A 13,205-nucleotide genomic window follows, 5' to 3' on the forward strand; every position below is an offset into this window, starting at 1 on the left:
TGGTTATAAGTGCAGCAGAGGTGGGTTGCTGCCGGTTCGGTCGTGGAATTCAGGCCTGGGTCGCAGATCCGGCAGCAACCCAGGCTGGCCACGCCCCCGAACCGGTTCCCTCGGTGTCGCTTGGGCGCCACCATTTTGAATGTTAGTGATTGCATGTTCCCTGTAAATTGTTCTGCGTTGCGCGCTGCGTTGCATGGTAGCAGCCCACCTCTGAAATCCAGGACTACCTGTACACTGTACACTGTTAGTTACTGTGATGAAGGATGGGTCCTTCTTGTTCCAAAAACAGAGGTTTAAAGGCTGAACCATGGGGCAGGAGAGAAAAAAACTGTGAATTTTGGTTGCATGATGAATAGAACTTGGGTTTGCTGCATAATAGCCAGGGGATTTTAGCCTGGATTTTCTGACTCCTTTGGGTGGGACACACCTTCATTCATCCCTGGAGGCTTTCAAGAAGAGACTGGGCTGCCATCTGTCAGAAATGGTGTAGGGTCTCCTGCTTGGGCAGTTGGGGTGGGGTTGGACTAGTTGACCTACAAGATCCCTTCCAGCTCTGTTATTATTCTGCTATTCAGAAATTGTGGGAGCTTCATCACTGGAGGCTTTCAAAAAGGGACAGGACTGCCATCTGTCAGAAATGATGTCGGGTCTCCTGCTTCGGTGGGGGGTTGGACTAGATGACCTACAAGGTCCCTTCTAACTCTATTATTCTAAAGTCAATGGATCAGAAGTTGCCTTCAGTAGTTGTGGGAGCTTCATCCCTGGAGGCTTTCAAGAAGAGACTGGACTGCCATCTGTCAGAATGGCATAGGGTCTCCTGCTTGGGTGGGGGAGGGGGGAGTTGGACCAGATGACCTACAAGGCCCCTTCCAACTCTGTTCATCTGACCAGGAATGAAATATATGTATATAATTTACTGTTTCTCCCAACTCCAATGGATTCCACTTCCAACTCTATTGTCACTGCAAGTGCAGCATTAAAGAGGGGAAAAAATGGAAAACATTTGGCTTTGGAGCAACCTAAGTTGTTCTCCTCTCAGTTATCTGCTTGCTATTATTTATGACTGCTGCAAATTATGTATATTTCTTGGCTGTTGGCAGAACAATGACACAGTATTTCATTTTTCTGTCTCAAGGTGTAGCATTGTTTAGCTTCCAGGATGTGCCGGGCACTTGATTTTTCAATCTCTCTCCCTGATTGTTGGATTTTCTTTCAGGTGGGAGTGGGCAGAAAACTCACAGCTGGAACGTTTTCCTCTTTCTTCCCACGGTTTGTGTGGAATCTCCAGCTAGACTGGAAGGAGGGCTCAAGAGGGGCACGAGTTTAGAATTATTGCGCTGCAGGAAACAATTCAGGCCAGAGCTCCACCAGAGGAATGCAGTCATTCTGGCAAGATTCTTGCACTAGTTGACTAGGAATACAACTACAAGAAGTCCTCAACTTGAAATGATTCGTTTAGTGACCAAAGTTACAATGGTGTTGAAAAAAAGAGACTTACGACTCTTTTGGCCATTGCAACATCTCCATGATCACACGATCAAAATTTGAAGGCTTTGCAAGTGGCATGCATTAATGATGGCCCCAAAAACGTGACTTATGACTGTTTTCCACCCAAACCTCATACAATCCCCATGATCACATGATCAAAATTCAGACACTCATATTTATGACAGTCACAATGTCCCGGGGTTACGTGATGCCCTTTGGCGAACATCTGACAAGCGAAGTCAACGGGAAAGCCAGATTCACTTAACAGCCGGGTTACTAATTGAACAACAGCAGTGATTTACTTAACAACGGCGACAAGGAAGGTCGTCAAATGGAGCAAAGCTCACTTCAAAACTGTTGGTTAGTCGTGGACTAATTCTGGGCTCAATTGTGGTTGTAAGTCGAGGACTGATGAGATGCTTCACAAGTGATTCTGGTTGCTTTTGCCTGACACTGTTTGAAGAGAGGATATATCTTTTTAAAAAAAAGCAAAAATCTAAAATTCCAGGCTTTTTGAAAGATAAAGTAGAGCTCCTGTGTGAAGAAAGCTGAGCCAGCCGTGTGCGGCGACAGCCAAAAAAGCCAACACAATCCTAAGTTTGCATTAACAGAGGGATACAGTCAGGATCAAGGGAGGTGCTAATACCACTCTATAAAACCTTAGTAAAGCCACACATAGAATATACTGTATCCAGTTTTGGTCACCATGCTATAAAAATATGTTGAGACTCTAGAAAGAGTGCAGAGAAGAACAACCAGGATGATGAGGGGACTGGAAGCTAAAACATGAAGAACAGTTGCAGGAACTGGGCATGGCTAGTCCAGTGAAGAGAAGGACCAAGGGAGACAGGATAGCAGTCTTCCAATATTTGCGGGGCTGCCCCAGAGAGGAAGGGATCAAGCTATTTTCCAAAGCACCTTTGAAGGCCAGAGAAGGAATAATGGATGGAAACTGACCAAGGAGAGATTCAACCTGGAAATTTCCTGAAGTGAGAACAATCAACCGATGGAATAGAAGTTGCCTTCAGAAGTTGTGGGAGCTTCATCACTGGAGGCTTTCACAAAGAGGCTGGACTGCCACCTGTCAGAAATGGTGTAGGGTCTCCTGCTTGGGTGAGTGGGGGTTGGACTAATGACCTCCAAGTCCCTTCCAATTCTGATAATCTGTAATCTGTGCCATAATTCAGGAGAGCAAAGGCTATGAGGTTGACTTGGAATACCTTCTGTGGGGACCTTGTAAAGGTCAGACCCATCCAAATCATCAAGCTACAGTAGGGGTCCCCAAACTTGGCAACTTGAAGGCTTGTGGACTTCAACTCCCAGAATTCTCCAGCCAGCTCAGTCTTAAAGTGGCCAAGTTTGGAGACCTCTGATCTAAGTGGAGAGATTGCAGAGGAAGGGATTGCAAGAGAGTAAGTTATGCTGGCTGGAGAATTTATGGGAGTTGAAATTCACCAGTCTTAAAGTTGCCAAGTTTGAAGACCTCTCTGAGTTACAGCATTGCTGGGTTGCTTTAGGTGCGATGGTGCTGGAGAACTTCCCAGCTACTGTTTATTTGCTTCCTTATCAGTTGGAGCAGCTGCTTCCCTTGTCCAAAATGAATAATTCCAGATCTCCACCACAGCCTCTGGCAGTCTAAGTGAGCTTTAATACAGCAGCAGCAGTAACTGATTACCTGTTCATTCAACTAATGATCTCTGGTAGTTGGAAGCCTTGATATCTGATGAACAACCCAGGATGTACTTGGTGCTCTCTGAATTTGGTGGGTTTCTTGCAGACATTTCATTAGCAAACTAGGTAACATTATCAGTGCTAGAAGGGAGGGAATGTTGCAGAGAGGAGGATGGATGGAGGGATGGATGGATGGATGGATGGATGGTGGGATTCTTGGTACTTTCTGAGCTTGGGAGTTTTCTCGTAGACCTTTCATTAACAAACTAGGTAATATCATCAGTGCTAGAAGGGAGTAGATTTTGCAGGAGGGGAAGGGGGAGGAGGAGGATGGGGTCCTTGGTGCTCTCTGATCTTGGTTTTTTTTTTTTTTGCATCAACACTACCTGTAGTAAGGGAGTGAGGTTTGGTCTCAATTTATATTCTAGTGGTCTCCCCTGTAAAATTGATGAGAGTGGTCCTTTGGTTGGGTGGCTTACGGTTACCTTGTTTGAAAGTTACTTGATTGTGCTATTGTCAACTTCTTGATTGTTGGTCTGATGTCAATCTTGGTGCTAATCTCTGCTCATCGGGATGTTGATTGCTGGTAAAGAGGTGTTTTGGTTCTTTCAGTTTCCTCCTTGGCTTGTTGATTGTCTCTTTTGCACAGTAGGTAGCTATATTTTATGCCTGTGTGTCTGTCCATGGCCAATGTGTCAGAGGCTTCGCAGGATCTCTCAATTCATGCCTAAAAAACTCAGAGCCACACACTAGCCAACATGCATGGGTGGTGTGTGTGTGTGTTTGCTGTTTTACATTTTGCTGTTGATCTGTTTTATTGAGTGGCTGTCATTCTGAGATAATTACTGCCTCTGTGGCTTTGGATCATGAGGGATGCAATACATTCAGTTTAATTGCTGTATGTATGTAGACTATATATATTTGCGTATAAGTGATTGCATGACCTCTGTAGATGCAAACTCTAAAAAAAGATATTAAAAAATCTCTGAGATGATAAAGATATGCCAGATAATAACTGCTGTACTCATCGTTAACTTTACATCTCTCGAGGCATGCGCCCTGTTAACTCCGACAGAAGTAACATGGGGAACGCTGTGGCTCAGGGGCCAAGATGCTGAGCTTGTCGATCAGAAAGGTCGGCACTTTGGCGGTTCAAATCCCTAGTGCCACGTAACGGACTGAGCTCCCTTGACTTGTCCCAGCTTCTGCCAAACTAGCAGTTGAAAAGCATGTAAAAAATGCAAGTTGAAAAATAGGGACCACCTTTGGTGGGAAGGTAACAGTGTTCTGTGCACCTTTGGCATTCAGTCACATAATCCTGTGGTGGCCCTCAATGAAATCGAGTTTGACACCCCTGAAGTAAGATGACAGGGTTTAGATCAGGGGTTGGCAACCTGTGGCTCTGGAGCCACATGTGGCTCTTTCATCCCTCTGCTGCAGCTCCCTGTTGCTCAAAACATGTGTTGCAACTGCCAATGTGCGACACCCACTGGCACATGATTCATTGAGCTTTTCAACCCCTGGTAGGTTTTGTGGCTCCTGGTGTTTTCTTTTCTGTGAGAAACAGATCCAAATGGCTCTTTGAGTGTTTAAGGTGGCCGACTCCTGCTTTAGATAGAACTTGGTGGAAACTGCAAAATGGAGTGGATTTGAAAACATTTTCAGATCCTGTGGTAAGTCACTCTTTGACTAGTTAGCCCAAAGGAATTGTGGTAGTCTTGCAACCCTAGCTTAGTGTTTTGGAGGAAAGACACAACTGCATTCTCTTTGCCCACCTGGGCACTTCTAACTGTTGTGGCCTGTCAGCAGCCAGCGGCCAGTGGATCTGGCAGCAGATTCGGACAGTGAGGAGGTTGGAGAGGAAGGTGGACTAGTCCTGGAGTCTGGGAAAGGATCGGATGAGGGCTCTGTGTCAGAGGCAGAAAGGGGGCCAGGGCCATATGCCAGCTCTCAGATGTCTTTAGAGTCAGACATCATGAGACAGACAAACAGCTGGAGCCTTTTCCTAGGGTGTGCAGGCGCAGAGTTGCCAGACGAAGGGAACAGCTAAAGAACGGGGGTCGACTTGGGAGTAAGGCCACAGGTGGACGATGAATGGCCCCTCCCAGAGGAAAGGAAAGAGGAGCGAAGGGGGAGTGGAGTTTGCAGGAGACCATTAGTTCGCTTAATTGGTTTGTGACTCCCCAAGACTCCTTGCCGAGTTTTGCAGATACGGGGCTGGCTGCTGTCCAAGCCAGAGAAGGTCTGTGACTGTAAATCCTCCCTCGAAAGACTTTGCTGGATGTGAATGAGCAGAATTCCCAGTCAATTAATAAAAGGGTTTTTTGTCGGGACCAGGAGTTGGCTTCAGGCTCTTGGGAAGCCTCGGTCAAAACACTAACAAAGGCCTCTTGGGTTTCCATTCCAACCATCCATTCCTCGTTTTCTTCTAACATTTTGTTGGGAGAGAGCTTGATTACCAAATTACCTTTGTTTTTTGGACACTGGCCCAAACAAACTCTTTGGGGAGATGCTTCTAGCAAAGCAGGCCAGCAAAGCAGCCGGAGCAACGCCTGATTGTCCAATGGCATCCATTAAAGCGACGGCCCAATCTTCGCTAATGCACCCGGGATGGAACGAAGGCAGCCTTGGCGCTTTTATCCCTTTAAACCTCTTTAATATTTCACACGGCGAGAAAGAGGGATCAATGTCTTCTTTGCACAGGAATGTTTAGGCAGGGAAAGTCCCCCCCTTTTCTCTGCCCCCCCCCCACTCCTTTCCCAAGTGAGGGAGAAAAATGAGGAGGAAGCGAACTGGGAGAAGTGATAGAAAGAGGGAAGCCTGGGCAGGGATTACACAAAGGAGCAAAGATTCTCAAGGGAATCACACACTGTATTGAATTACAGGAAGTTCACAACTCACAACCCCCATCGCACCCCAAATTTCTGTCGGTAAGCAAGGCATTTGGGATGTGAATCTTGCCTCGTTTGATGAACTTTCTTGCAGTTGTCGTTAAGTGAATTGCGACTGGTCTTAAATTAGTAACACGGTTATTCAGTGAATCTGTTTCTGAAGGCAAACTGGTTTTCTGGGGGTTGTTGTTGCTGAAACTTTTTGTCTCCTGCATGGATATCCAGTGGAACTGCCTGCCACTTGATTTTCATTAAGGCCGGTTTTCTCTGGAGGAAATGGCTTATGCTGCTCTTTAAATGAATTGGTTTTATGGCAGCTCCTCTCCTCACATGATTGAGCTAATTGAGCTTTTCAAAATCACTTCCTGATGAAGGCAAAATTCTGAAATTGTATGTATGTGTGTCTCTGTGTGTGTGTGTATGTCTCTGTGTGTGTGTGTGTATGTATGTGTATGTATGTGTATGTATGTATATATGTGTATATATGTATATATATGTATATGTGTGTGTGTGTCTGTGTGTGTGTGTGTATATATATATATGTTGTATTTGTGCTGATAAATAAATAAAGGGAGACTAGTATAGATCTATTTCAAGCTATTTAGCTTGAAGGTTGTATACACACACACACACACATATATGTATGTATATACATATATACATACATACATACATACATACGTGTGTGTGTGTGTGTGTGTGTGTGTGTGTGTATTTATGTCAAAGTAGCTGGTATGCCCAAATATTCACTGAATTGCCCTTTTGCCTTCCAGCTCCACCCTAGGAGCCTTCCAGGCAGAAAACCACTTTTGGGTTGCATTTTTGCCACAAGCATACGAGGGCATACCAGATTCTTTGACAAAACACTTAACCATTCCCCTGGCTCAGCTGATAAGGGAGAAGAGTTTGTGGCTTAGAGGTTAATATAACCGCCTAATATGTAAAAACATCCCAAGTCCGAATCCCAGTAAGGGTATGGCTAGCTGATGAGAGCTAAATAGCTTGAAATAGATCTATACTTGTCTCCCTTCATTTATTTATCAGCAAAAATGCAACACAGACACAGACACACACACAGACACACACACAGCTTTTATACCTCGGGTTTGAAAACAGCGGCTGTGGGCACGCAGCTCGCTATCCAAAGTGGCTGAATTTTTTGAAGGTACCCAGGTGATCCTTTGGATGCAAATGATGGGAGTGGAAGTCTTGAACATCTGGAGGGGAGCAGATGATGAAGACATGGGAATAATAAAAGAGGATCTGTCCTGGCAAAGTGGGGGAGTAACAAAATAACAGAGTTGGAAGGGAGCTTGGAGGTCTTCTAGTCCATCCCCCTGCTCAAGCAGGAGACCTGATATCTTTTCAGACAAATGGTTGTCCAGTCTCTTCTTGAAAGCCTTCAAGGATAGAGCACCCACAACTTCAGGTGGCAAGCTGTTCCACTGGTCAATTGTCTCTCCCCCCCCCAACTAAGGAAGTTTCTCCTTAGTTCTAAGTTGCTTCTCTCCTTGGTTAGTTTCCACCCACTGCTTTTGTTCTACTCTCAGGTGCTTTGGAGAACATCTTCACCCCCTCTTCTTTATGGCAGCCACTCAAATATTAGAAGACTCCTCTCATGCCACCCCTAGTCCTTCTTTTCATTAGACTGGACATATCCAATTGACCACTCTTCAGAAGGCCAAATCCTTTGAGGACGGACTCCCTGGAGAAGAGCCTCATGCTGGGAACAATGGAGGGCAAAAGAAGAAGGGGACGGCAGAGAAGGAGGTGGCTGGATGGAGTCATTGAAGCAGTCGGCGTGAGCTTAAATGGACTCTAGAGGATGGTAGAGGACAGGAAGGCCTGGAGGGACATTGTCCATGGGGTTGCAATGGGTCAGACCTGACTTCGCAACTAACAATAACAAAGATAGAGGGATGGATGGATGGATGGATGGATAGATAATGGATGGATGGATGGATGGATAGATAGATAGATAGATAGATAGATAATGGATGGATGGATGGATGGATGGATGGATGGATGGATAGATAGTGGATGGATGGATGGATGGGTGGATGGATAGATGGATGGATGGACGGACAGACAGACAGACAGACAGACAAGAGCCTAATGCTGGGAAGGATGGAGGGCAAAAGAAGAAGGGGAAGACAGAGAATGAGGTGGCTGGATGGTCACTGAAGCAGCCTGCCTGAGCTTCAATGGACTCCAGGGCATGGTAGGGGACAGGAAGGCCTGGAGGAACATTGTCCATGGGGTCACGATAGGTCAGACATGACTTCTCAACTAACAACAACAACATAGATAGATAGATAGATAGATAGATAGATAGATAGATAGATAGATAGATAGTAGAGATAGATAGATAGATAGTAGAGATAGATAGATAGATAGATAGATAGATAGATAGATAGAAAGAAAGAAAGATAGAAAGAAAGATAGAAAGATAGCTAGATATGGATGGATGGATGGATGGATGGCTGGATGGATGGATGGATGGATGGCTTAATGGATGGATGGATGGATGGATGAATGGATGGATGGAAAGATAGATAGAAGTTAAATGATGGGTAGATGGATGGATGGATGATAGAGATGATGAATGGATGGATGGATGGATGGATGGACGGACAGACGGATGGACAGACAGACAGACCGACAGACAGACAGACAGGAGCCTAATGCTGGGAATAATGGGGGGCAAAAGAAGAAACATGCCCGCGTAGCAAAATTTTTGCATGCACTGAACTGGCAGCGATGGCATGAAAAACCCACCCCTGGTCGCGATGGGTTGGACACGACTTCGCAACTAACAAGAACAACAGCAACCTAATTCCTGCAACCGTTTTTTGTATGTTTTAGCCTCCAGCTCCCTAATCATCCTTGCTGCTCTTCTCTGCCCTCTTTCCAGAACCTCAAGGCCTTTTTTTAATGCTATGGTGACCAAAAGAGAAGCTTTTTCCAAAGGTCCAGAATTGGCCATTGCAGAGGGCTATTTTTATATTGGCCACATTTTCCAAGCCATTCCTCTCCAATTCCCTTCCACTCCAAAGCTGCCTCTATGAAGGGACCATTTCTAGTCCATCAGCCTGCCTGTGACCCTTGCCGGGGTGGGGTTAGGGGGCAGTTTTGGGGAAGAGGACATTTTAAAAAGCCCTCCCCCAAACTTTTTCACTGGGATATCCCCCTAACCCAACACCCTGAGTCGTTTTTAATTTTCCCTCCGAGATGGAAACTGAGACGTGCCATGTCCATTCAGGAAAGGACTCTGCACATGCTCAGGGATGCTGGTTCTTCATAATTGAGAAAAAAGAAAGAAAAAGAAAGAAGTTTGGTGTTGCAGCCCCTCAAATCCTGGAAGGCTGCTATCACGTCTCCCCACTCCTCCCTTGTCCTTCTCTTCAGATGGAAACTAATCAAGGAGAGAAGCAACTTAGAACTGAGGAGAAATTTCCTGACAGTGAGAACAATTAATCAGTGGAACAGAAGTTGCCTCCAGAAGTTGTGAATGCCCCAACACTGGGAGTCTTTAAGAAGATGTTGGATAGCCATTTGTCTGAAACGGTATAGGGTTTTCTGCCTAGGCAGGGGGTTGGACTAGAAGATCTCCAAGGTCCCCTTCCAAACTCTTGTTATTTTGTTATTCTATAATGCAAAGTTTGAAGAGAAGGGGTGGGACTCTTGTCCTACAAGCAGCCAAATAATGACTTAGGGACCTTTACCATCTTGGTTTCTCCTCCGCCACCAACACCCCACCCCAAAGATTGAGCTGTCACCTCTGCTCTGCTCTTTCACCGCCTGCCTTGAAATCAGCTGCACTTGATGCTTGCTCTCCACGGGGATGAGGCTGGACCACAGCGTCGTCGCCATGGCAACCCTGGTCTCTTGCATCCCGGGATGGCTCAGCCAGGGCCGCCTCCTCCCCCTCCTCCTCTGGGTGGGGGCTGGCATTTTATAGCCGCCCTTGCAACCAATGGCATTGCAGCCAGCCGGAGATGCCAGCAGCGGTCAGGCGCCTGGACTCCGGAATCGACGGTGCATTGCAGGGCGCCCGGGGTGCTCCGGAGGATCTCGGTGTGACCCCTGCAGGCTCCTGAGCCGGACCAGGCGGGCGGGCAGGTGGCGGAGGCTCCAGCTGGATCTGGGAGGCTTGGGAGCCATGGCACCGCCTGGGCAGAAGCCGGAGTCGTTCGTCCGCCGGGATCTCCTTGGGCTCGCCTTCACACCGGGAGAACTTTCCCCTGCCAACTTTTGAAAGTTTGCCCGCTGGCTCCTGCCTCGCCTTTTTCCTTCATGAGCCCAGAAGGAGCGAACCCTCCGGCCCCCGCCCGCCCCCGCCGCCTCTCCTCCTGGCCTCTGCCCGCCCCTGCCCCGCCGCGGCCCCGGGGGCAAACCTGAAGAGGAGGAGAGAGTGGCAGCGGTGCCCGGCAGCCTTTCCCCGGGCAGCGGGGCTGGAAGATGTGAACAGCTGGCAACGGAGCGCCTCCCTTGGCACCTGGCTGGGCCCTGGCGCCTTCCTTCCCAGGGGACCTGGGCTGGCCCCGGGCAGGGGTGCGCCTCGCATGCCCCCAACGCTGCCCTGCGCCCCTCGCAGGACTCCGGCTGGCCATGGCGATCCAGGGCATGGAGCTCTGCGCCGTGGCGGTGGTCATTATCCTCTTCATCGCCGTCCTCAAGCAGTTCGGGATCCTGGAGCCCATGTCCATGGAAGGTAAGGTGGGAAGGGGCTCTTCCTCCTCCTCTTCGGTTGTCCCGGTTCTCCCTGGCAGCAAGCATGACTTCCCCACCTCTCTCTTTTTCCCCTCCCTCTCTCTCCCTCCCCTCCTTCCCTCTCTTTCCCTCTCTTTTTCTCTCTCTTCTCCCTCTCCCCCTTTCTCTCTCTCCCCCTCCTCCTCTATCCCTCTATCCCCCCTCCTCCTCTCTCTTTTCTCCCTCTCCCCCTTTCTCTCTCTCCATTTTCCCTCTCCCCCTTTCTCTCTCTCCTTTCTCCCTCTCTCCCTTTCACTCTCCCCCCTTTTCCTCTCCCCCTTTCTCTCTCTCTCTTTTCTCCCTCTCCCCCTTTCTCTCTGTCCTTTCTCCCTCTCCCCCTTTCTCTCTCTCCTTTTCCCCCTCCCCCTTTCTCTCTCTCTCTTTTCTCCCTCTTCCCCTTTCTCTCTCTCTCTTTTCTCCCTCTCCCCCTTTCTCTCTGTCCTTTCTCCCTCTCCCCCTTTCTCTCTCTCTCCTTTCTCCCTCTTCCCCTTTCTCTCCCTCTCCCCCTTTCTCTCTCCTTCGCCCTTTTCTCCCTCTCCCCCTTTCTCTCCCTCTCCCCCTTTCTCTCTCCTTCGCCCTTTTCTCCCTCTCCCCCTTTCTCTCCCTCTCCCCCTTTCTCTCTCCTTCGTCCTTTTCTCCCTCTCCCCCTTTCTCCCCATCTCCCTCTCTCTCTTTCCCTCTCCCACCCCCTTCTCTCTCTCTCTCTTTCCAAACTTCTTTGATTCCCTGGAGCTGAATGCAAGTCTTCAATTATTTAAAGGGTCTCATCCCCAGCCCCTCCACTCCCATTTTCCTTTCTGACTGATTTACTCTGTCCGAAGTGGCAGTAAACAGGAGGCTGGTGTGGCCTGGCCTTTCTTTGACCGCTGCCTCCCTTTCCTCCCTCCCTCTGGAGTCATCTTCTGAAAGCTGAGATTTCGCTCTTCTCCTGAGATAAACACTTGCAAACCTCCTGCTGAGACTGGCACCAAGCTCTGGGCATTGCATAGGACTCTTCCTTGGAGCCCCAATTCAAGGGTTGACCCTCTTGGCTATGCCAGTCCTGGGAGGGCAGTGGGAACTGAACAGAATGACAGAGTTGGAAGGGAGGACTAGATGCCTGGAGGTCATCTAGTCCAACCCCTCCCCTGCTGAAACAGGAGACCCTCTACCATTTTCAACAAATGGTTGTCTAGTCCCTTCTTAAAAGCCTCCAGTGTTGGAGCACCCACATCTTAAACCTTGTTACCCAAACACTGATTGATTGATTGATTGATTGATTGATTGATTGATTCCTCCATTATAAACCCCCATCTCATCTTTCCTCCAGGAGCCTGGTACCAATACCACCTTCTTCTCCAACCTTTCCCCATAGCTAGAGGGTAACTTGAGCTGAGAGATTGGACCATCCATGGTGACCCCCACCTTCTCTAGGTGGGCCAAAAGCTCAGCCAACTCGGATGAAGTCACGCAGGGGGTGGCCCTGGGTGGCTGGGAAGGGAATGCATGCTTGAAATCAGCTCAAGAGCTCCACAGAAGAGGATAAGCATTTGGGCTGTCACCAACATGGTGCAAAAAACCTGGGTCAAGGCTGGGTGGCTGCGCCCTGCAGCTCCTTTTTTTTAAAAAGTATTTTTATTGTACAGTTTTCTTCATTTAACATCCAGTTTCAACTTTGCAATAGAAAACTATGGTTGTATCCCCAGGTTTTTTTTACAATATACATACTATTACACCTCTTACTTGCAACCATTTAGGACTTGTTTATACAGTATCATGTTCATATCTATTTTTTCCATATTTCTAGCATAAACCTCTATAGATTTAGCATTCTAAATATTTTATTTTACGCTTTTATACCATCGTACCATAATATCACTTACAGTAAATATTCTTCTTTCCCTTCTTCCACAGAGGAAATAGAGAAAATATTAGATTGCGTCGAGATGGATAGGTTGACAATGGACATTAAAGACAAAGGATAAACAGGATGCTATTTAATTTGGGATGTAAGGTATAATTGGTTAGATGACAGATGCAAAGATTAGAAAATGAACGATGAAAGTCGATTAGCGAATTAGAAATTAGAAATAAGTACAAGCAACCCAGCAACTGTTTGCTGCCATCTAATGATCACCTGGAGTTTTGCATTCCAAATATTTTAGGACAAAAGGAGGCCAAATTGGGGCAGTGGTCCCCTACCTCCTTCCTTCCTTCCCAAGAGACTTGTTATCTTCTACCCAATTTAAATGTGAAGGCTCCCATCGCCTCTTCGTTTTTTGGGTTTTTTTTTTAATTGAATTGAATTGAATTTTATTATTTGTATGCCGCCCTTCTCCGGGAAGGACTCAGAGCGGCGAACAATTCAATAGGGGAAAAGGGGAACATAAAACGACATACAAACAATTAAAATAAGCAAGAGTC

At 47.4% G+C, this 13,205-nt stretch overlaps 1 protein-coding gene across 3 annotated transcripts in view; it reads left to right on the forward strand.

Annotated features, from left to right (window-relative positions):
• The window catches only part of KCNIP3 (potassium voltage-gated channel interacting protein 3), a 68,896-nt gene that overhangs the window by 28,857 nt on the left and 26,834 nt on the right, over positions 1-13,205 (forward strand). The window contains exon 1 of one of the 3 annotated variants that reach the window (XM_087706067.1): positions 10,115-10,764. The exons of the other annotated variants lie outside the window; for them this stretch is intronic. Within the exon in view, the coding sequence (XP_087562193.1) occupies positions 10,662-10,764 (103 nt within the window). The 5' untranslated portion in view covers positions 10,115-10,661. Of the gene's footprint in view, positions 1-10,114; positions 10,765-13,205 lie in introns of those variants that run through there. 3 annotated transcript variants of the gene reach the window in all.

The sequence above is a fragment of the Thamnophis sirtalis genome, unplaced genomic scaffold, assembly GCF_051295495.1.
Source record: "Thamnophis sirtalis isolate CommonGarterSnake01/CBP01778 unplaced genomic scaffold, rThaSir2_p1.2 scaffold_2, whole genome shotgun sequence".
NCBI classification, from domain to species: domain Eukaryota; kingdom Metazoa; phylum Chordata; class Lepidosauria; order Squamata; family Natricidae; genus Thamnophis; species Thamnophis sirtalis.